This window comes from Esox lucius, chromosome 14 (genome assembly GCF_011004845.1).
Source record: "Esox lucius isolate fEsoLuc1 chromosome 14, fEsoLuc1.pri, whole genome shotgun sequence".
Classification (NCBI taxonomy): Eukaryota; Metazoa; Chordata; class Actinopteri; order Esociformes; family Esocidae; genus Esox; species Esox lucius.
This window is the reverse complement of record NC_047582.1, coordinates 6,157,307-6,181,501: the sequence shown is the minus strand read 5'-3', so window position 1 is coordinate 6,181,501 and position 24,195 is coordinate 6,157,307. Positions and strand designations below refer to the sequence as shown.

Here is a 24,195-nt window from a genome sequence, read left to right as displayed (position 1 = left end):
TGTGACGGACCTTCCGGAGTTTTCCGTGTGGTCCTAAAGCCATTTTCTCGCTTAAATGGGCCTTTCTGAATACATGTAAAATGTAGCCTATTTAAAATTATTGGATTGGAGCTAGGCTGCATTCCTAACCAAGTGTTTAACAATTTTTTTATGTTAGGAAATAGATGTTATTTGCTGTACCACTATCTCTTGAATCACTTGAACATATATCGTTTTTTTGGGGGGTGGGGGGGTGTGGTCAGTCGACAAATGACCAGGAAGTCACAGTGTGGTTAGGATGTAGAGCTCTGGGTTCCAATGGGGTACAGGCCATGGTTTGTTTTTGAGGCCCACAGCATTGCTACTTCTCTCTAATCTTTGACCTCCGCCAGGGGATGAGTCGTCATCGGAGGGCAGCCCCGGTACGCCGATCCCGGACGAGGACAGCGTGGTGTTCAACAAGCTGACCTACCTGGGTTGTGCCTCGGTCAACGCCCCCCGCAGCGAGGTGGAGGCCCTTCGCATGATGACCATCCTCAGGGCACAGTGCCAGATGCCCCTGGACGTCACCCTGTCCGTGCCCGGTGTCTCTGAGGGCACTGTCAGGTCAGGGCCACTCACTAAGGAAACACCATAACTGGGGCTCCTTGAGCCCAAACTGAAGAAGCCCCAGATTGACAGGATCAGTAAAATGCCATGAGATGTTCTGTTCCATTGAGTCTGTTCCATCTATATCCTCTTCCCAGCTCAAAGGAGACCATTTCAATGTTTTGTTGTTTGTTTGGGCATATTTGTGCGAAGCTCTATGGACCTGGTGTTGTTTCCTGGTTAAAATGTTAATTACATTTTCTTCGTTGATGGTTGCAAGCAACAAATTTACACCTATGTGGTTTATTATGCTCTAATCCATTCATAAAGTGTCTGTATATATTTACACACTCACATTTGGCACAAGTTGAGCTGGTGAGACCGCACCGGCACTTTAACTGAGACAGCCAAGCTTTTCCTGTTCTTTCCCTACAGGTTGTTGGAGCCTCAGGCGAACTCAGAGATAGCCAACTACCCCATCTACAAGATCCTGTTTTGTGTGCGGGGTCACGACGGAACGCCAGAGAGTGACTGCTTTGCCTTCACAGAGAGCCACTACAACGCAGAGATCTTCCGAATCCATGTCTTCCGCTGTGAGATCCAGGAGGCGGTGAGGACACACACACGGGCACACAAAAACATATGGGGATCGTGACACGCACCAGCACATCAACTTTACAAGGCTCCCAGTGGCAATTGTTAGCTGCCCTCAGTCTTCCATCACCGTGCTGCATCCACGCTTTGCAGCAGTGCAGACGGTGAACAGCAGGTGGAGCCAGAGCTCCTCTCCACTTATCTGAGTACCTGAGTTTCCCCACCGCTCTGAGGACAGAGCAGCGTTCCAGCATGTTGCCCACACACAATGCCCAAACGTTCATGTTGAGGTGAAATATCTCATCTATTTCTCCATGAGCTGTTTATTCTGTCTACCCCGCCCCTGTAGTCTCGCTGTCTTTTTCTTTTTCTCTGTGTCTCACACTTGGTTTCTTGGTGCTTTCGTATATCTTATTTCAGGCGTACAGTTTGTCGGCTTTAGCCAGTCCAGGATTCTGCTGAGAATGATTGTTATATCCAGGGCTAAAATAATTGATCTTGCCATGGCTATCGTGACGTTTTGCATTGTAATGCTCAAGAACTTACCAGATTTGTCCCCAAACGCTGCAGTGAGAAGACGTTTGTTGCTGCGTCGGTTGATTAAACTTTGCCATGCGTCAAATGTGCAGCGAATGGGCACATTTGCAAGCACGCTTTCCGTGCCGCGGCGACGGGTCAGCATTATGCTGTAACGATGTGATGGTTTGACGGTTTCAAATGGAAATTGTGAGGGGACCTAATCCGCAAAACCCAGCAAAATGTGTGGAAACCTTGACTTCGCTAAGAATTCTGCAGATGAAATAGTAAGTGTCCCAAATCACACACCATTCCCTACAGTTTGCACTACTTTTGACTACTGGAGCCCTGTCCCAAAGGCTGTGTAGGGAATAGGGGGCTATTTGAGCCCAGCAGACAGCCGGGCTCTCCTCAGTCTCCCTTGGTGTGCTGACCCGATTTCCCTCTTTGTCTCCATGGAGACAGATGACGTTTCCTTCACTGACTCTTCCTGTCTTCCTGTCTGCCAGGCTGCCAGCCCAGAACACTGCCCAGCCCTTGTCTGGCTGGTGGGGGGCACAGAGGCTGTCCCCCCACTGAAACACACACACCCTGCTTTCATGTGGCTCTCCGTAGGGGACGTGTTTATGTGTGTGTAACACGCTGCGGCCTCCTTGAAGTGTGTGTGTGTGACATACAACAATCTCTTAGAAGTGTCCGTGTGTGTGTTCGTGGACACAGCTTGACTGTAAGCTGACAAGAGAGCTGACGTGCATTGTAAAGAGATGAAGACGCGTCCACCACTAAAAAGCTCTGCAGTGGAGTGTGGGAACGAGCCCTAACATGTGACTGACAGTGCCACACACGCTGTAAACGTAGACTGACTCTCAGTCAGGCCCCCGGGTAACTGAAAAGGTAACTCTGTGTTTGTTTGTGTGTGTGACACTCTGCAGGTCAGCCGGATACTCTACAGCTTCGCCACAGCCTTTAGACGGTCTGCCAAAAAGACGCTCCTCTCAGGCTTGGCTCCGCCCCTGACTCCGGACAGCGACGTCTTCACCTTCACCGTTAGCCTGGAGATCAAGGAGGATGATGGGAAGGGCACGTTCAGGTACGCTGCATCTGCGTAATGTCGGGCGGCGTGTGATCTGTGCCTACGTTACGCATCTTTCAGCGGGGTGTTGCTTGGTGTCTGGGGAAACCCATTGCTTTACACCTGTGTTGCTTTGACGGTTTCAAAATGATTCATTACATGAAACCATTCGTTGTATTATATAGCTAGAAAATGTCTTCTGTACTATAAATGGCCAGCTACCATATGTGCCCACTAACAGCTGGTAGGAGTGGCCAGCTAGCAGGTTGGAACTATCCTTAAAGATGAACAAAAGGCATAAAGGTATTTTAAGACTAAATAAAATAGCTATATCTTTCAGCTTATAGCGGTGCCGCCTATAGCTTTCAGAGTTATCAAACAAATGCCAATGGAAGTAACCAGGTTGTCATCCTTTGCTTGAAAGCGATTACATTTGTTTGGCTCTTTGAATTGCACAGTTGAGGATGTTTTTTTCCATCACAATAATTTTTTATTTTAAGTTGAAGACTCTCTCGAATAATAAATAAGAGATGCACATTATTTTGGCTTGTCTAAGCTGGATGCCAAAGCCATCTCATTGTCTTTGTAATATTTCGATCAAGTAGTTACCCCTCTCAAAGTGTAGTACAATTTTAGTATGTTAGAACATTAAAGAGATGGTTTGTCAGACTATGGGGGAAGTATGGGTAGTATCTCTACAAAATTCCCGAACCTTCTCTTTGAACCCATCACTCTTTCTCCAGTCCATTTACTGCATATTATGTGTTAACTGAATTAGCTCTACTCTCCCTTTCTGAAAGAAATATGCCCTTTCAGAAGACAAGGAAACCACTAAAATAACCCCTTTTTGAAATAAATGTTAATTTTCTTTCTTAGAAGTGTAGACATGTGCTTCCTCTAATTTATCATCCCACGTAGCACAACCTCCTCCTCTCTGTTCCCTGGGCTTCACAAAGAGGCTTATTCACCAGAGGGCTAACGAGGGCCCTGAGTCGACGAGCCAGGCTGACACGCAGATGTCTGCCGAGGAATCCATTACTGTGGCTGACATGAAACAGCCCTGTTTTGCTGATCAGGTGCACAGGCCGACAGACAGGACGGCCTTTAGGATACTCGGATATGTTAGAGAGCATAAAATCCACAATGTCCCATGGGTGAATGATTGTCTCACTGACCGATCTATAAATACGCAGTTATTTACATAGCTTATTTGTAGATCAGTTGGTGTCGGCCCAATTGTCAACCCTGCCCACTTGTTATGACACAGGGGGAGTAGATAATCCCGCGTAACCATGGCAAACCGGCAAGCAAGTGCTCAAGCTCTCAGGCAGACATAAGCAGTGAAATGGCCATGATTTTGTGCACTGGGATGGGTTTTATTTTAGACCCAAGAGGGGTTCTGGTCACTAGCACTTGCCAACTCACCTCCAAGGCTCAACTGTTTAAAATGTCTTGTCGAGTCCTCCCCTTCAAGTGGGTATTTGAACAATATTTTATTTCTGCCACGTTACAATATTTACGTTTTACACTCAATTCTTCAAGTGTAAAACGCGAATGGAATCCACCTCCCCTGGTGTTGCAGGTTCCTTGCTCTTCCAGCTGTGCTACGTGGGTCCTTATCATTCATACTAAACTTGCTTTATATATATATATATAACTCCCATTTTTTAGATATTATCTTTTAGAAACTGGTTGTGTCACTTGACAGCAACAGTCACACGTTATATATAATAACTTGCAAAGCAAAGTTATTTTCTTTGGTCATAGCTCTGCTTCTGAAATAGATTTTCACAGAATGAAGGTCCTATGTGTGCCAGAATTAGGAATTCTTGGCTGAAGGTTGTTTTCTAATCCCACCAAACAAGTTATTTCCTTTAGTCCCCAGCTGGACAAATCCTACACTGGTTGTTTTGAAAACATAACAAGCCGTTACGTTTTAGTTACGTTTCAGACGTTCCTAATGAGGAATTTCTTCCTCATTAGCCCGTGGGCTGCTTATTTGTGGAACATTCACATGCTAACGGGGCATGGCACGCAAGAAGGTGTCATTCTCTAGGAATTTTTAATTCTCAAGCCGTTGTTCCCAACATAAGGTGTTTATTACCTAATTGATCTGTTTGTATTAGCTGTGTATAGAAAGAAGTACCTTAGAATTTCTTCTTAGGAACCACAGCTTTTTCTGAAGTTGATAACTCCTGTCTAGTCTATCTAACAGTATACCCCATGTTCCTCTTGTATGCCATGTTTAAATTACTTTTTTTCGGGAGTTTGACTTCTGCTTTGATTTGGTTGATTATTGCTGTTTGGCTGAACGCTCAAAAATCCTATTTAAATACGCCAATGCCCAATGCTCACATCAGGCTGTTAGATCAATGAATTGTCAAGCCTTAAATTTTCCGAAATGTTTCAGTTCGGTAATACAGTAGACTAATATAATGTTTTCAGGCCAATGAGGCAGTCTCTTTTCCCAAACGCTGTTCATGTAGCCAAAGCATTTTAGAAAAAGCTTTTCTTTCTCTCTCCTTCCAGCGCTGTGGCCAAAGACAAGGACAAGAACAGCTTCAAGCTGCGGCCGGGAATGGATAAGAAGATAGTCATTTATGTCCAGCAGACGTCCAATAAGGAGCTGGCTATTGAGAGGTAACACGCCTGCAAGCACGCGCAGAGATGCAGAGATACACGCATCCAAAGAAACTGATGCAACGCCGCCATGGAACCGTGTATTGGACATTTATCTAACCAGGACCCTTGGTCTCGCCACCAGGGAGACTTCTCAGTCAGGACATCTCTCAGATATTAATAACAAGCCATAATTCAGTTACAATTGGTAAACAACCGCAGGTTAATGTTCGTCTGTTTCCGATCTTAAGTGTTCCAGTTCGGCCACCAGAAAGATGGATGTTTCTGTTCGGAGCCTGGTCATTCTCAGCGCTTCATAACATAATCTGAAACCACCACCGCAACCTTTCAACTGAACTTCAGCTCTGTTTTTGTTGTTGTTATTGTATGTGTTCCTACATTAGACTTGGATTAGAAGCTCTCTTAAACGGCATTGTCCCCAGCTTTTGTTCATTATATTAGGAGCATGCGATACCTTAACCTAGCCTGATTCTTAATGGGGGTCATCCACTTTGTTCCAAGCATAAGGTGTGAGTGTCGCGGGTGTGTTTTCCAGGTGCTTTGGCCTCCTGCTGAGTCCCAGGAAAAACGTGAAGAACAGTGACATGCACCTGCTCGACCTAGAATCTATGGGAAAGTCCTCTGATGGGAAGTCTTACATCATCACGGGCAGCTGGAACCCCAACACGCCACAGTTCCAGGCTGTGAACGAGGAGACCCCTAAAGGTAGACATGCAGACCACCTTCCTGGGGTCACGTGTCCTGGGTCTGTAATGTTAACATTGTAATTTCCCTAGTTCTATACGGCTGCAATACAGACCACTAATTCCTCCTGCTGTTCCCATAGCTGACCGTGACCGCGGCTGATCTCACCTGATTGATGCTGTGTAACAGACATTTATATCCCAAATGACATGCAGTCCTGCTTGAAGTCAACCTCTGTTCCATGTTAAATTCCTATCCAGGACAACAGCAACTGTGTAAGCACCCCCAACTTCAAGGGTTTGACGGATTCTGGTTCTGGGTCATGTCCAACAGATAAGTTCATGTACATGACAACGGCGGTTGACCTGGTGATAACGGAGGTGGAGGAGCCCGTTCGCTTCTTGCTGGAGACCAGGGTCAGAGTCTGCTCCCCCAACGATAGGCTGTTCTGGCCCTTCAGCAAACGCAGCTTCACCGAGACCTACTACTTAAAACTCAGACAGGTGAGTCTGATCGGCTGCTGCTGAAATGTAGCTTACTTTGAAAGTAAAGAACGTGTTCGGCCTAGCAATGACATTCAATGTGCTTCCCACCAGCAACCCCCCCACCCTTTATACAAATAAAATGTTTGTATACGTGACTGGGGGGGATATGATGAGCCGAAATGCGTCTCACCGCTAGGCAGGTAGACCTGTTGGGAGAGCTCTTGGTTTCTGGCAGCGAGCTCCTGCTGTACTTAAACCTGAACATAAACTCTGCCCTTGTTGTGGATCCATCTTTCTTTTGTTGAAATCCAAGTTAAGGTCTGGATTCTGTGATTCCGGATGCGTTTTGTGCGACGTGGATATTATTGGGCCATGATAATGAGCCAGCGTATGTGTTGCAGCTTCGCGCCAGTCCAGCTCCCTTCATACATAGATGGATAGATTGATTGATTCAGTCAGTGTCTTGTTGAGTAATTTTTGGATTTAGTAGGTAATGGATTTGCCATCGGCATGACATTAGGTTGACAGTTCTATTGACAGTAGGTTATCTGTTTAAATTATTAAAAATAGTGGTCCTCATAACTTATTCTAACTGAAACCCTGACAGGTGGGAGCTTATAGCTGAAACTGGTGGCAGCTTAAGGCAGAACTAAAGGTTATTTTAATGATCTATTTAAAATAGGGACATTCTACAAGCCACCCATAACAATGCATTGCAGGCCACATACAGCACTACTGGAAAAACAAGGGGGGGGTATCTGCAAACTTCCTGTAAAGTTATTTTTACCGCAGAATTTATTTATCCTCTATTAATTATACCCTTATCTTTATTTAATCTTCATTTAACCAGGAATTTCCTTGATTACTAATCTCCTTTTAAAGGGAAACTTGAAACCAATACTGCCATTTCCTGCCTTTCATTGTAGTTGGGTTTATGAATCCTAGACTAACCAGGCATTGTGAACGAGTTGCTGTTTTGTACTGATCCTCCATTGTCTAGACACCAGTAACCCCCCCCCCCCCCAAATGTATTCTAGGGTAACAGCAACACCAATACGCTGCTTTTAGATCCTTCACAGGAAGCGTGTATGTGACTCTGTACCTCGCTACTTCCAGATGGAGCGCAAGAGCAACAACGACACCCTGTACGAAGTGCTAAGCCTGGAGAGCGAGTCGGAGCGGGAGAGGAAGAAGACGACTGCCAGCCCCAACATCCTGCCGTCCGCCTCCCACGGATCCATGGTGCCGTCGCCCCCCGAAGATGACGAGGAGGAAGGTGACCACCTGAGCTGCCCTACTCTCGTCCTGTTTCACTTGAACGTAAACCAGGAAGTGGCGTTTAAGTTCACGTTAGCTCTCATCCGACGTTTCCATTTTGAATCATTTAGCGGGTAGGCTTATGCACCGGTGACTCTCCACAACAGCCTTTGTTTCCGCTGAGACCTTTTCCACCTCTGTCTCTTCGGCTCTATGCCTAATCAAGTCGTAGCCCCCCAGCCTTTTTTCCTATACCAAGCACTGGTATTCAAATCTGGGTCTCAAATCCAGTTCCTCTCCATTTTTCCATCACAACCCCCTAATCAGGGACTTGCCCTTCTGTTCTTCGTCATCGTTAACTGCAACCACCTGGTGTCTCCGGTCAAAATAAGTCCCTGGTAAAGGGGTTGCAATGAAGGAATGGAGTGGGACTGACTTGGAGGCCTGATTTGAATACCCCTGCTCTAGTTGTGGGTGACTGACACGGAGGCCTGATTTGAATACCCCTGCTCTAGTTGTGGGTGACTGACGTGGAGGCCTGATTTGAATACCCCTTCTCTAGATCCTGGGTGACTGACACGGAGGCCTGATTTGAATACCCCTGCTCTAGTTTTGGGTGACTGACGTGGAGGCCTGATTTGAATACCCCTGCTCTAGATGTGGGTGACTGACGTGGAGGCCTGATTTGAATACCTCTGCTCTAGTTGTGGGTGACTGATGTGGAGGCCTGATTTGAATACCCCTGCTCTAGATGTGGGTGACTGACGTGGAGGCCTGATTTGAATACCCCTGCTCTAGATCCTGGGTGACTGACACGGAGGCCTGATTTGAATACCCCTGCTCTAGTTTTGGGTGACTGACGTGGAGGCCTGATTTGAATACCCCTGCTCTAGATGTGGGTGACTGACGTGGAGGCCTGATTTGAATACCTCTGCTCTAGTTGTGGGTGACTGATGTGGAGGCCTGATTTGAATACCCCTGCTCTAGATGTGGGTGACTGACGTGGAGGCCTGATTTGAATACCCCTGCTCTAGTTGTGGGTGACTGATGTGGAGGCCTGATTTGAATACCCCTGCTCTAGATGTGGGTGACTGACGTGGAGGCCTGATTTGAATACCCCGCTCCATGAAGTGTACATTTTTGCATCATGTTTCAGTCATTTTGCTGAGCTGTGTTTAGTACCTATACTACGTTACAAATAAATGACAGATTTTCCGCCCCGAGAAGATGTGGCTGGGCTGAACATTACTTGATTGGAATTGTCATTGGGCAGCTGTGGCCTGGTCCCGTCGGATTGGGCTTTACTTGGTAACGTACGTACTGTCATTCGTGATGCATGACACCCACATGTCTATTTGTACGTCTCTTTGGCTCCCACCGCTACACTCTGTCTAGCCAGCCTGTATTGTTCCCCCGGTTCAGTCTCTCTCTGCCGTTTGTTGGTCTGTCTGTCGGGTAAGTCCCTGGCCTTGTTTGTAGGTAAGTCCCTGGCCTTGTTTGTAGGTAAGTCCCTGGCCTTGTCTGGTTACCCCAATAGCCCGGTATCAGTTATGCATCCCATGGCCCCTTATTTCCCTCCATAGTGCAGTGCTTTAATCCGGAGCTTATGGTCGGGAGTAGTCTTTCCTATGCCCTAATAGGCATTTTGGGACCCAGGATTTTTCTCAGGTCTATACTGTTCGGGGCGAACAGGAATAATAAAGTTTTAATTCTTCTCTGCCAGACAATGACGAGCCGTTGCTGAGCGGCTCGGGGGACGTGTCAAAGGAGTGCGCAGAGAAGATCCTGGAGACCTGGGGTGACCTGCTGTCCAAATGGTGAGTGACGACAAGCGAGGAATGTTGCAGACGTGCGGGAAGCGTGTCCCAGCGGTGGGACTGTGTTCCCCCTGCCCGTGGGTGGCCACGAGCAGCGCACGATCGGAATTCCAGCCCCTTTCTCCGCGTTCTTCCTGTAATCCCTGTCTTTTCTGTAGTTTACTGCACTACTGTTTTAGTAAGTGGGGGGGGATTGAACTTTTATCTAGCTCGATCACAGCACTGGTGTTCTTAAGACGTTTCATTTGAATTTGTCTTGGCTTAACATTCAGCAGATGTGTATAATAGGAAAACAAACTGTTAACTAACAGAGATACTTTGTTAGCCAGTCGGTTTGAACTTTGTTTCACCTTTGGGCCAGACCACTCGCCGGAACGGTCAGCCACATAATGACCAAAAACCACCAACTGGCCCTTCGCCCACTGAACAATCTGTCCTGAGAAAGTAGCTCCCGGGGCTGCCGTTTGAGTTAGCGTGCCCCGATGACGCTGGTGGCCCTCCAGAGCTGATGTCCTCGCCAGGCCAACCGGGCTGCCAGGAGAAGGATTGATGGGCTGGGCTTTTAATTTTCCTGTCGATCGGTCAGCGGAGGCATGGAGAGAGGCCCGTCAGGGAGAGAGATGAGGGGGAGCTTTCCGCTGGCACGTTGATAGAGTGGCCCCAGTAGCTAATTTACCACCCGCGGCAGCCTTTACGGTGGTCCTTTTAGGTCAGGAGCGTTTTCTAACTTACCACGGTCTGATTCTTCTTCTTTGACTGTTCGTGTTAAATGGAAATATTCAGTTATCTGTGGTGATCATAAAACTATGAAAATCAAACCAACACCAACCAAATGTTTGACTAGCTTCTTTTTTGGTGAAGTAGCTGACTCCCACTAAGGTACCACAGACACACACACGCGTGCACACACACACACACACACACACACACACACGCGCAGACCAACTGCTAATTTGAAAAAGTATTCATGGGTGGCAGGAAATTAGATAGATATTTTAATCTCTATGTGTGTGTGTGTGTGTGTGTGTGTGTGTGTGTGTGTGTGTGTGTGTGTGTGTGTGTGTGTGTGTGTGTGTGTGTGTGTGTGTGTGTGTGTGTGTGTGTGTGTGTGTGTGTGTGTGTGTGTGTGTGTGTGTGTGTGTGTGTGTGTGTGTGTGTGTGTCATCATGTCCAGATAACCAGCTCATTCCGATTATTTTCCACTACCATTACTCTCTGTTGTTCTTAATCAAAACCTTGTGGTGAATTGAATTAAAAAGTCCACCAATTTAATTAGAGATGCTCTGTAGCTTCTGTCTTCCACTGTGCAGCGATGGTCACATCTGTTAGTTTCTTGTTTCCTCTGTTCCCTTCAGACCACACCAGAGAGGAGCTGTTTTGTATGACCCATACCCCCGAGGATCAGAAGCTGGTCTACCGTACATCACACTCAAACGTTTTCTGTTCTTATCTGAGTGGAAATGAAATGCCATGTTGCGTTGTTCAACCAAGTACCTCGGGACAAATAAGCAAACGCGATATAAACAGATGTGGGGGTGTTAACGATTCATCTGGAATGTTCTCGCAGAGGTGCGCGGCGTGGAACCTTAATCATATGTCGCCTGGCACCTTGGAATAAGACTCTGTCTGTCTCTCTCTGTCTGTCTGTCTGTCTCTCTCTGTCGGTCTGTCTGTCTCTCTCTCTGCCTGCCTGTCTCTCTCTCTCTCTCTGCCTGTCTGTCTCTCTCTCTCTCTCTGCCTGTCTGTCTCTCTCTCTCTGCCTGTCTGTCTCTCTCTCTCTCTGCCTGCCTGTCTCTCTCTCTCTCTCTCTGCCTGCCTGTCTCTCTCTCTCTCTCTCTGCCTGTCTGTCTCTCTCTGTGTCTCCTGGCTCCAAGGAACACACACATCTCAGATAAGACTTCATCCTGCTGGTCTCCTTCTCTGCCTTTAAGATACATCAACTGTGCCGTTTGTAATCTCCTCCTGACCAGTCCCAGCAGGCTTTAGCGCACAACAGACCCTGCTGACCTCTGGGCCTGTAAAACTTCAGTGGGCTACAAGCCCAGTGTCTGTCTGTGTTAGGAGGGCAGTCTGTGACTTCTTTGGCATTCTGGCTATTCTGTGTTTCAGTCCAACTATGTGAATGTTTACAAGTTTCAGACCCATAGCCGGGAAAGGGGTTTATTCAACGTCTCGAGAACCTGGGCATGTCTTTGTATGTGTAGCTAGTCCGTGTCCAATGCCCGGTGGGTCTCTGGTCGAGGGGGCGTGTGGCGTAACAGTATTTTCTTTGTCGTGGTTAACGTCCTCTCAGGAACCACGTTGAAATCGTTTTAACCTGGAGATCCTGAGAGTAATCCTGCTTAAACCTTAACATTAATGTCAGCTACTAGGGGTGAGTCAGTCTAGTTGAAATCGTATTGGTTTGTCACACGGATGTTGTTGTCAGCTTTGTTGCACAATCTCCCTGCTACATTAATGTCAGCTTGTAAAACACTCAGAGCTGACCAGAAAATATTCAGAAAGTCGGGTTCTGGTGATGCCACTGTTATTTCATACTACTAAAAATATTCATGAATATTTCTTATTAATTAATTAAATATTCATGTGGTGGCTAGTTTAATTTGTCTTTCCCTGTCGTTTCATATTCCCTGTCACAAAACATATTACGAGGCAGACAAACAACCATGTCTTAAAACTGTCTAACATTTTTCTGATCATGTGTAATACCATGAAATAATGGGATCATATCCGTGTCTGGAAAATTCCTCCTATCCGTCACGATACTCGTTTGGTCCGAGTACTTCACACGCTCCTACCAGCTGCCTTTTGTGAAACCTGCAAATGTTCCCTAAGAAACAGATCTAGGATCAGCTTCCTGAACCAATTAGCTGAGAGTAGGCCTAAGGGACTCTGATTTCGGACTGGATCTGATAACGGGTCTCCCTCTATCCCCAGGCACCTGAACCTTTCGGCGCGTCCCAAGCAGCTCCCGGCATTGGTGCGCAGCGGGGTGCCCGAGGCCCTCCGGGGAGAGGTGTGGCAGCTCCTTGCCGGTTGCCATAACAACGACCACCAGGTGGAGGAGTACCGTACCCTCATCACCAAGGTAGGCTCGCCGAACCCGACCCCCATTCACGCTGTGACCAGTTACGTCTTAGCTAACCCGTGTTCTGTCTGCCTATCATGCAACTTGGTTCAAGCGCTGTGTTAAATAGTGATGCTATTTTTACCCCATTATGCTAGGCTTGTGTGGATGCCTTTAGCGGAGCCTTTTGATGGGAGCTTGAAACAGTCAATTTACATTTGTAGATGATGGCACCCAAGGGCCTGGAGTGTTATCAGACGTGTTCCCACAGCATTGTTAAAGTGGGTCTGTCTAGGAGGTGCTGAGTGTTGACACTGGGTTTGCATGTGTGGAGAGGTGAATTACAAAATGTACTTTTTGTTGGAGATACGGTTCAATTTAAAAAGTGTGTGTGTGTGACCAATGTTAGGGTGATGTATTAATACAACTGTTATTCAACTTTTCACAAATGCAGTTTAATCTACTTTGATTACATTTGTTGGATTAAAAGAATCAGTCAATGTTTTAACCTCCCCAATCAGTCTTTTTTTTCTCTTTTTTATATAATTGAATTTAGACTTCTGAATTACATTTTGTGGAAACATTAAACAGATTTTCCAAGTTACTTAAGGACAAAGAATGTTGGATGACCAGCTTTAAATGATCCAAGGCATGTGACTCCATCAAGTTCATTAGCTTGATATTCCTTACGCCAACTGGTGGAATGCACACACAATAAATATAATAACAAAACACTTAAAAGCTGACTTGGGGCATTAAAAACAGTCAAACCCCTATTTCTCAATTGAAAACAAGACAATGGGTGGACCTCTGTAGTTCTTTGATAATGAAGTTTAAGCACTCCAGTTTGGAAGAAGTACCTAGAGCTGGGTACTGCTGATGTTTTGTGCTTGGCATTTCAACAGGATCTACTCTGATCAAACTGTTTGGCTGAAAACAGAAATCTTACATTACACTATTGTTTTCTACATATAATAACTCCTTTAGGTGTTGCACCAAACAGCCCATGGGTTTCTGGAACTAATCAAATAGTTTGGTTATTAAAAACCTTTTGTGACCTGGCAGTACGCCCGGGGGAGTGTGGCGTGGCCAACTAAGTTGAGTCTCCCCTCAAAAACAAAAATCAGAATGAATTGTCTGGGCTGATCCAGTGCTGCTCATGTGCTGGTGGGGTGTGGGTTTGAATCTGGCCTCGTTCAGCAGGAACTCTCTCCTCACACTCCCAACTGTCTCTGTCCCTAACCCTGTCAAAAACGCATTAAATGCCTCTTAAAATATCTTATGCAATCAGAGGAAGAGGAAGGAATCTGAGCCTAAACAAACAACCTCCCTAAATAAAGATAATAAACTGGATAAAGTCTCTAATTGGAAGATGAAGGCTCACTTGCATATCTCCCACTGTGACGCTCTCTGATACATAACTGCCATTTAAGGGAATTATGTTGTTCCCTGTAATTCTCCGATGTCCTTTTTCTTCTTAATGTAATTTTTAAGTTACATGACTGCTGGTCAGGCTCTCGTTAGGGGTTTGCCCTTTGGTGCTGGCTGGGGCTTGGTGACACTGCCAGCTCTTAACCTCATATTATAGTATAGCTTGAGTTATCAGCTTAGCCCCAGAACTGGGTCGGTCTTTCAATTTTTCTGTCTGTTAGCGTGTGGCTCTGATTGGAGCGAATGATGGCTGACGCTGAATGTTTTTAAACTCTGCTTGCATTAAACATTCTGTCAGTGTCAAACATTCCTTCCCACAGAGAGACAGATTAAATGTTTAAGTTTTGAAGTTCACCTTGACCACTGAGTGTGGCTCTTGAAAGGAAATGACAGCATTATTCCCAGACAATAATAGAGAGTCTTAGTCCTCTCATCATCTGTAGTCTCCACACGGCAGCCAACGGTTCAGTCCAGTGTAAAAGAGAAAATGCCAAGAATCCCATGCATCATGTTTTGCCAACACTGGGCACGAGTCATAATTTTGGGGAAGGGGCGGCGGCTAGTTTTATAGCTACAAATATAAACTCAAAATCCTGAGGAATTTAGCCAAAGGCAGAAAAGTACATCTTTTTCCAAGCAATCCCACAGCTAAAATAAAATGTGTAATACATGTTTGAAATAGTGATTTTCAAAGTGGGTTTCTTCTTAGGCTTGATTGTGCTACATTTTAATGATACTAATAATTAGTTTTCCGATAATTCTATATTTTATATATACATATCTTTTCATGTGACAACACTGAGGAAATGACACTTTGCTACAATGTAAAGTGGTGAATGTACAGCTTGTAAATTTGCTGTCCCCTCAAAATAACACAACACACAGCCATTAATGTCTAAACCGCTGGCAACAAAAGTGAGTACACCCCTTATAAAAATGTCCAAATTGGGCCCAAAGTGTCAATATTTTGTGTGGCCATCATTATTTTCCAGGACTGCCCTAACCCTTTTGGGCATGGAGTTCACCAGAGCTCCACAGGTTGCCACTGGAGTCCTCTTCCACTTCTCCATGATGACATCACGGAGCTGGTGGATGCTCAATAGGGTTTAGGTCTGGAGACATGCTTGACCAGTCCATCACCTTTACCCTCAGCTTCTTTAGCAAGGCAGTGGTTGTCTTTGAGGTGTGTTTGGGGTCGTTATCATGTTGGAATACTGCCCTGCAGCCCAGTCTCCGAAGGGAGGGGATCTTGCTCTGCTTCAGTATGTCACAGTACATGTTGGCATTCATGGTTCCTTCAATGAACTGTAGCTCCCCAGTGCCAGCAGCAAAATGGCACTGTCCCAGACCATGACACTCCCACCACCATACTTGACTGTAGTCAAGAAACACTTGTCTTTGTACTCCTCACCTGGTTGCCGCCACACACGCTTGACACCATCTGAACCAAATACATTTATCTTGGATTACTGGAACCATGTCCTGTGGTCTGATGAGACCATGTCCTTAGTCTGCTTGTCTTCAGCAAACTGTTTGCGGGCTTTCTTGTGCATTATCTTTAGAAGAGGCTTCCTTCTGGGACGACCACCATGAAGAACAATTTGATGCAGTGTGCGGCGTATGGTCTGAGTACTGACAGGCTGACCCCCCACCCCTTCAACCTTGGCAGCAATGCTGGCAGCACTCATACATCTATTTCCCAAAGACAACCTCTGGATATGACGCTGAGCATGTGCACTCAACTTCTTTGGTCGACCATGGCAAGGCCTGTTCTGAGTGGAACCTGTCCTGTTTAACCGCTGTATGGTCTTGGCCACCGTGCTGCAGCTCAGTTTCAGGGTCTTAGCAATCTTCTTATAGCCTAGGCCATCTTCATGTAGAGCAACAATTAATTTTTTCAGATCCTCAGAGATTTCTTGGCCACGAGGTGTCGTGTTGAACTTCCAGTGACCAGTATGAGGGAATGTGAGACCGATGACACCAAATTTCACACACCTGCTCCCCATTAACACCTGAGACCTTGTAACACTAACAAGTCACATGACACCAGTGAGGGAAAATGGCTAATTGGGCCCAATTTGGACATTTTCACTTAGGGGTGTACTCACTGTTGTTGCCAGCAGTTTAGTCATGAATGGCTGTGTGTTGAGTTATTTTGAGGGGTCAGCAAATTGACACTGTTATACAAGCTGTACACTCACTACTTTACATTGTAGCAAAGTGTCATTTCCTCAGTGTTGTCACATGAGAAGATATAATCAATTATTAGCAAAAATGTGAGGGGTGTACTCACTTCTGTGAGATACTGTGTATATATAATATTCCGGCCTCGCTGACCATCCTCTTCAAACTCCCACTCCGGCCTTAAGATGTCTGTTGACCACACAGCTAGTTCATGGGTAAGCTGTTAAGCTGTGCTGACTTGGTTTGCCCTGAAGTTTGTTATTTGGCTGGGGCTCAGCCATGTCAACAGCCATTATGTAAAGTCAACATCCCGTGCGCCCACTCCAAAGTCCCAGGTGGCAACAAGATGTTCCCCCCTCAACCCCCCGTTTGGACCCCTGTTCCTGTCCTTATCCCCAGAGGGCTTAAAACATTATTATTTATTTATTTGTTTCCATCACATGCCGTTGCAGGAGCTGTGGGCGTGAGGTGTGGTGAGTGATGGTTAACCCAGAACTCAATTCCCGGTGTAGTTTGTTCATTTGCTGTGTCAGCACCAGAGGTGACTGTGTTGGTCCATTTACTGTTGAGTCACCACCAGCGTTTGGATAACAGGTCGGTTTGATAATGGCTTTGTAAGAAAAGCTTCAGTCTTTATTGGCCTCAGAAGTTTCTAGCCCACTATCGTTGCTGAGAGGGTATTTGGTCCGTGGTCACCATATCCTGCTGTCATTTATATTGCTGAGATTAGTTTGATAACATGATAACGATTGGGAAAATCCAGAGAGCGAGTGGTCTTAACTTCAAGCTCTGGATAAATGTATCTTCTGTTGGACAGGCAGAGTTTGTGGGGAAAGACGCACGCACACACACGCGCACACACACAAGAGAGAAACAGTGGAAACAATTGATGCTTTATTTAGTGTAGGGCTGTTTGTGGGACAGATGTTCGGTACGTTCCCTTTCAGATTAAAGCATGTCATTATACCACACATTGAGTAGAGGAATCACTGCTTTGCACTCATAAACACATCTTTTTTTATTTTATTCTATAAACACAACTTTATTCCGTCATTGTGTTGGAATTTGTGGTTTCCCACTCAGAAGTGTGCTTTTGCCATACCAAGGACACAACTTTGTTTAAGAATAGCCACCATTCTCAGAATAGAGACACTGGGTAATAACTGCTATTGTAGCTCCTCCCCACTGGCTTTTATCGCCTCAAGCCAAAATTTGAAAGCATGTTTTTATGTTTAACGAGACAAAATATTTATTTTAAACTGTTTAGTGGGTCAACCACAAGCGCAGAACGAGTGACAAAAAGTCTGAATTTCCAAATGGGTGAACTTTCTGTGGCTGCATTTACATGGGACCCCTTATCTTAATGTGGCCTTTCTGCACCAGTAGTCCCCTAATAAGTGTGTGCTGTTTTTGAGTGGCCATCCGTGACCCTGTGTGTACCTCTGCTGTCCCGTCTCTGTGCTTGTCCTGGTAGTAACCATAGGGTTCAGCTGTCCCTGTACGTCCCTGTACCTCTGCTGTCCCGTCTCTGTGCTTGTCCTGGTAGTAACTGTAGGGTTCAGCTGTCCCTGTACGTCCCTGTACCTCTGCTGTCCCGTCTCTGTGCTTGTCCTGGTAGTAACCGTAGGGTTCAGCTGTCCCTGTACGTCCCTGTACCTCTGCTGTCCCGTCTCTGTGCTTGTCCTGGTAGTAACTGTAGGGTTCAGCTGTCCCTGTACGTCCCTGTACCTCTGCTGTCCCGTCTCTGTGCTTGTCCTGGTAGTAACTGTAGGGTTCAGCTGTCCCTGTACGTCCCTGTACCTCTGCTGTCCCGTCTCTGTGCTTGTCCTGGTAGTAACCATAGGGTTCTGCTGTCCCTGTACGTCCCTGTACCTCTGCTGTCCCGTCTCTGTGCTTGTCCTGGTAGTAACCATAGGGTTCAGCTGTCCCTGTACGTCCCTGTACCTCTGCTGTCCCGTCTCTGTGCTTGTCCTGGTAGTAACCGTAGGGTTCAGCTGTCCCTGTACGTCCCTGTACCTCTGCTGTCCCGTCTCTGTGCTTGTCCTGGTAGTAACTGTAGGGTTCAGCTGTCCCTGTACGTCCCTGTACCTCTGCTGTCCCGTCTCTGTGCTTGTCCTGGTAGTAACCATAGGGTTCAGCTGTCCCTGTACGTCCCTGTACCTCTGCTGTCCCGTCTCTGTGCTTGTCCTGGTAGTAACCGTAGGGTTCTGCATGGCCCGTTCTGTCCTCTGTGTCCGTTCCCTCCCAAGGTTGTGTGTTGAACCCACGCATTGCTTCCATTGATAAACCCTCACTTTGACCTCCGCTCACTCTACCAGAGATCTTTCTGTCTGTCTCTCTCTCTCTCTCTGTCTCTGTCTCACCCTCATTCACCCCCTCCCGTCGTCTCTCTTGTTTTCTTTCTATTCTTTCTCACCTCCCTTTTCTCTTAATCACTTTTCTCCTGGTATCTCGCAGCAGCGGACAGTGTCGGGGGGGTGGAGCAGCAGCGGACAGTGTCGGGGGGGGGGAGCAGCAGTGGACAGTGTCGCGGGGGGGGTGGGGTGTGGTGTGGTGGGGTGGGGTGGGGTGGAGCAGCAGCAGCAGCAGCAGCAGCGGACAGTGTCGCGGGGGGGAGAGCGGCAGCGGACAGTGTCGGAGGGGGGGAGCGGACAGTGTCGGGGGTGGGGGGGGAGCGTCAGCGGACAGTGTCGGAGGGGGGGAGAGGAGAGCGTCAGCAGACAGTGTCGGGGGGGGGTGGGGGCGGCAACAGTGGACAGTGGCGGGGGGGGGGCGGCAACAGCGGACAGTGGCGGGGGGGGGGGGGGCGGCAACAGGGGACAGTGTCGGGGGGGGAGCGTCAGCGGACAGTGTCGGAGGGGGGGAGAGGAGAGCGTCAGCAGACAGTGTCGGGGGGGGGGGGGGGCGGCAACAGTGGACAGTGGCGGGGGGGGGGCGGCAACAGCGGACAGTGGCGGGGGGGGGGGGGGGGGGCGGCAACAGGGGACAGTGTCGGGGGGGGAGCGTCAGCGTACAGTGTCGGGGGGGGGGAGGAGAGCGTCAGCGGACAGTGTCGGGGGGGGAGAGGAGAGCGTCAGCGGACAGTGTTGGAGGGGGGGAGGGAGGAGTGGACAGTGTCGGGGGGGGGGGCGGCAACAGGGGACAGTGTCGGGGGGGGGAGCGTCAGCGTACAGTGTCGGGGGGGGGGAGAGGAGAGCGTCAGCGGACAGTGTCGGAGGGGGGGAGGGAGGAGCGGACAGTGTCGGGGGGGGGGGCGGCAACAGGGGACAGTGTCGGGGGGGGAGCGTCAGCGTACAGTGTCGGGGGGGGGAGAGGAGAGCGTCAGCGGACAGTGTCGGAGGGGGGGAGGGAGGAGCGGACAGTGTCGGGGGGGGGGGGGGGGCAACAGCGGACAGTGTCGGGGGGGGGAGAGGAGAGCGTCAGCGGACAGTGTCGGAGGGGGGGAGGGGCAGCGGACAGTGTCGGAGGGGGGGAGGGGGGAGCGGCAGCGGACAGTGTCGGGGGGGGAGCGTCAGCGTACAGTGTCGGGTGGGGGGGAGAGGAGAGCGTCAGCGGACAGTGTCGGAGGGGGGGAGGGAGGAGCGGACAGTGTCGGGGGGGGGGGGGCAACAGCGGACAGTGTCGGGGGGGGGGAGAGGAGAGCGTCAGCGGACAGTGTCGGAGGGGGGGAGGGGGGAGCGGCAGCGGACAGTGTCGGAGGGGGGGAGAGGAGAGCGTCAGCGGACAGTGTCGGAGGGGGGGAGAGGAGAGCGTCAGCGGACAGTGTCGGGGGGGGGCAGCAGCAGCAGCAGCAACCTGGAAAAATCCCCTTAAGTGTCTCTGATGAAGGCGCTTCCTGTGTCAGATAGGAATGCCGTCAGGCTCCTGTTCATGATTGTGCGCGAATGCACACGACCCACAGTCACACACTAACTGTCCAATCATTCTCACCCCGAGTGTTGTCGTCCAATCATTCTCACCCCGAGTGTTGTCCACTCCGCTACGTTTGATCTCCAGTACTGCGGCTTGTTTGCTTTTGAAGGAAATCTTGCTTAGACACATCACCCCTTCACCAAAATAGATAACTCCAAACCGACAACTAGCCATTGGCTTGCTATATAAAGAAGGTAGACTGGCGTTGGTGCATTCAGTCAATGTTCAGTTGAATGTTAGAACTGGCCAAACTTGTGACCTAACTTTGAGTGAGGAATGATTATTGGGGTCACAAACACCTGCTAATTTAAATTTCCTCTGTTTTCACGGAGCTGCCAGCAGCCCTCTCCTGTGAGTTCCTGGTGAATCACTTAGCCATAGAGAAGGAAGGCAGGACTGTGTCTATGGGAGGTCAGATGAAGCGAGCAGCTAAAGTGGCAGCATTTTCTGGGCAGTTCAGGTCTCTGTTAGGGCCAGAAAGTCAAGGGCCTGAAAGGCAGCATAGGCTGATAAACCTGGCCTTGTTGACAGCAGAAATTCCACATGGGAGAGCAGGGGACACTAGATTAGAACAGCTACTGCAGTGTGGTTGGGGAGTGTCTGTTTGAACTACAGGGAGATGAGCGAACAGGAAAATGGTGCGGGGAATGTTTTCCTGGCAAATGTTAGGCCCTTGATAGCGTTTGAGCATGGTTTGAGTGTCACAGCGTATCTGAACATTGTTGCTGACCAGGTGCGTCCCGTCATGACTACAGTTCAGTGTCCGTCTCATGGACATTTCTAGCAGGATGACGCAGCGTGTCACCTAGCACGTATAGTCTCCAAATGGTTCCAGGGGTAACGGGACATGTTACACAGCACGTACATTCTCACAACAGTTCCAGGAACATGACAGCAAGTTCTGTTGGGCTTCCTGTGCAGCCCCCAGACCTTAATCCAATAGAGCATGTTTGGGATGCGCTGAAATGGGCTGTGCACAGCATGAATTCATCGCCATACAATCCGCAGCAATGGGTGATGCCGTCGAATCGTCATGGATCCAACATCCCGGCGGAACGTTTCCGAATAATTCAGTCTGTTCTGGAGTGGTTCCAGAAGGCCACTGTTGTGGCCCTCAGGGAGCCCTGTCCATATGGAGGTTATAGCTGGTCCCAAGGCCATGAATTGAATTATGAATTAAAAATGTTCAGGGGTTAAACAAAACAAAAAACTGCTTGTGTGGAGTCATTCGTTTTAGCACATTGCTTTTGAGAAAATATGTGTCCTTGTGTACACAATGCCACACATTGGCTTTGTGGTCTCTTGACTATAGGCAAGCCTCATGTGAACTTTTGTGGGGGGGGGGGGGGTCTCTCCACTATTGTACTTGTTTCAATGGATTTTGGCAGCAGGAAATACTACAGGATCTGACCAGCATTCTATTTAAGGTTTCAAACATTTTACCAGGTGGTACAAAGATCTCAAGTTTGGAATCATTCTGGGTACAAAACAGCTCTTTCCAGTCAGTCCGATTTTAAATTTTTTAAATTTTTTTATACCTCAATAAAACATGTAACATAAATATTCCTAGGTTTAGGTTATATATTGTGCGTATTATTTAGTCTTTTGAAGCAATTTGTAAGTACTAGTACCTAGAGTTATGGCTATTAATATCCCCTCAGGGTTTAAGTTATGATTATGCTAACTTTGAGTTATTCCAAACGGCATCCTATCACCTACACTGTGCCCTACTGTTGTCCACAGCCCTGTCATAACCTGTTGACTAGACTGGTAGACTGGATGCCATTTGGGACACGTACATTGTCCATTGAGCTGTTGAGCTGCCCTGAGCTGAGCTGCGTTTTCCATGTCCTAACACTGAACCATGGGCTGAAAACGGATCGGATTTTCCCTTTTTGGAGTCCGCATCACAATTTCCATTAAGTCTACCATCCCGATGGTATATACTGTACGCATGCCACCGTAACAAGAATGGACCATTCATTGGTTCTTTTGTATAGACACTGTGTGTACCTGTCTGAACTGCAAGCCTTGATCCGGACTGATTGATGATGAACGAACTACAATGTAGAACATGGAACTATGGAAATCCCTGATCCCTTCTGAATCCTTGTTCCTTATGTCTGCTACTGAGTAGGCGCGGCTAAGGGACTGAAGAGGAGCATTGCTTGACCAAATGACTGTCTCTGTTAGCCAGCCCAATCCGGACAGATCCATTCCTTCTTCTGCTTCTCTTCATCATCATCATCTGCCTCCTTTTCCCTTCTCTTTCTCCCTTTTGTCATCCTCCTTTTTCCTCCTAATACGTCTTCTCCAGCAGTTTTCTCAATCAGTGATCCCCAATCAATTTTTCACAATTTTTCCAGCTACATCTTGCGCTCGTTTTTGCTGGCACCTCCTTCATCCTACTCTAACCTCTCCTTTCTCTCCTCCCCCTTTTCGTGTCCTAATCTCAGCCTCCTTGTCTCCTCTTTCTATCAGTATCCTCCTTCTCTGTCTCATCTTCCTCACAGCCTTCTAGTCTTACCTACTGTCTCTGTCCTCCTGGCTCCACCTCCTCCTCCTGGTGATGTCCACATTGTGTGTTTTACCTGATTATAGGGTCCAGTGGTTGAGCGAGGTGTACTGCTCAGTCTGTACCCAGCCCAGCTACTTGTTCGGTGGCTGGTCACCGGTTGGCTGGTGGTTTTGACACACTCATTCAGAGAGACCGACACACCACACCACACCACACCCACCCACCCAGCCAGCCAGCCAGCCAGCCAGCCAGCCAGCCCATACCTCCACACCGCCTCCAGATGTTCCCCAGTCCTTCTGTCCATAAACAGAGAGAGCAGGGGTCAGACACGGCGCAGCTGCCGGCCCACCGACGCCCAGGCCCCACGCATGCCACCTCGCCCTCACGCTGGGAGGGAAAACAAACGCTCCCACAATGTTCCGCCTGTTTCCCTGCTCGCTATTCTCTGTCCTGGCTGTCTGGTCGGCAAGACGTGTCAGTCTTGTTTGTCTGTCTGCCTGCCTGCCTCAGGCTAGCTGCATGTGTCCTTCAGGCCTACCTAAGAACAGAGCAAGACAGCTGGCTAAGTACTGATCTCTCTCAGCCGTTATGGTCTGCCTTGATGTGAAGAATATTTGCATGAGTTCGAATCCCTTTTAGTGCCGTGTGTGTGTGTGTGTGTGTGTCTCCACATCCATCACAGAACGTTAACACCAGGGCTGAGCCTGTTTTGCTCCTGGAGCATCACTCTGACAGCAAATGATCAAAGCCTTTTCTTTGACGAATTCCAGGCCCTTTTTTCTCAGGGAGACGTGAAAACACCATCATGCCACTGTTCTGGAAGAGAAATTGTTCTCGTTTTCTGAAACTGCGATGCTAACCGGCTGATGCACGTTGACTTGATATGCTGGGTAGCCCACCGTAGCTGTTTGGGCCGTGTGTCTGCACCTTGATGGCCAGGCACCGTGGTGTCTATCGCCTTTGGGCTGTTGAGCTTTCAAGAGCTAATTGGATAGAGCTCTGAGCTGAACCTGTGTGCAGCTGTGGTCTCCTCCACCCTCCTTGCCTTTCTCCCAGCACCAGAGGAGAGCATTTCTCCCTCTCTCTTGTCCCTCCCCCATTTCTCTCTCTCTCTCTCTTCCCCTTTATCTCCTGCTTTCTCTCTTTCCAACTTTCTCTCCTGTCTCATAATGGGTAATCCAAGCTTGTCTTACTGATATCTCACTCGCTGTCTGTCCCCCTCTCTCTCTGGTAATGGATGAGCCCAGTGTTGTCTTGTCGACTCCCCACCTTTCAGAAGCCTCTATTTTTAGCCCTTCGTGCGGCAGACCGGGGAGGTGCGTGAAAGCTAGAGCAGAGCACAGAGAGGTGTGTGTCCCACTCTGAGTGTAGCTGTGTGTGTGTGTGTGTGTGTGTGTTAGGTCTTACTAAACTCATGGGGACCTAATGTCCCAAGGAGTATAGTAAAACCA

General features: G+C 48.2%; 2 protein-coding genes across 3 annotated transcripts in view; one reads left to right on the top strand and one right to left on the bottom strand.

The window, feature by feature from the left end:
• The window catches only part of LOC105014768 (rab GTPase-activating protein 1), an 88,278-nt gene that overhangs the window by 10,846 nt on the left and 53,237 nt on the right, over positions 1–24,195 (top strand). For both annotated transcript variants that reach the window (XM_010877335.4, XM_010877334.4), the window contains 9 exons: positions 372–585; positions 1,003–1,177; positions 2,610–2,767; positions 5,279–5,389; positions 5,925–6,094; positions 6,407–6,576; positions 7,675–7,834; positions 9,539–9,632; positions 12,570–12,720. In XM_010877335.4, the coding sequence (XP_010875637.1) occupies positions 372–585; positions 1,003–1,177; positions 2,610–2,767; positions 5,279–5,389; positions 5,925–6,094; positions 6,407–6,576; positions 7,675–7,834; positions 9,539–9,632; positions 12,570–12,720 (1,403 nt within the window). The remainder of the gene's footprint in view (positions 1–371; positions 586–1,002; positions 1,178–2,609; positions 2,768–5,278; positions 5,390–5,924; positions 6,095–6,406; positions 6,577–7,674; positions 7,835–9,538; positions 9,633–12,569; positions 12,721–24,195) is intronic.
• LOC114840817 (cold shock protein CS66-like) lies at positions 16,791–18,800 on the bottom strand. Its single transcript, XM_034297127.1, has 2 exons — positions 17,827–18,800; positions 16,791–17,754 (listed from the first exon to the last, which is right to left on the bottom strand). Exons 1-2 carry the CDS (start codon positions 18,592–18,594, stop codon positions 17,656–17,658), a joined length of 867 nt encoding a protein of 288 aa, XP_034153018.1. The 5' UTR covers positions 18,595–18,800; the 3' UTR covers positions 16,791–17,655.

Excerpts from the sequence above, each read along its gene's own strand:
- LOC114840817 (XM_034297127.1), bottom strand. The coding sequence starts at position 18,594 with ATGGAAGCAATGCGTGGGTTCAACACACAACCTTGGGAGGGAACGGAC. Across the intron at positions 17,755-17,826 it reads ACAGAGACGGGACAGCAGAG|GTACACACAGGGTCACGGAT; the intron begins GTACAGGGACGT and ends GGGACAGCAGAG.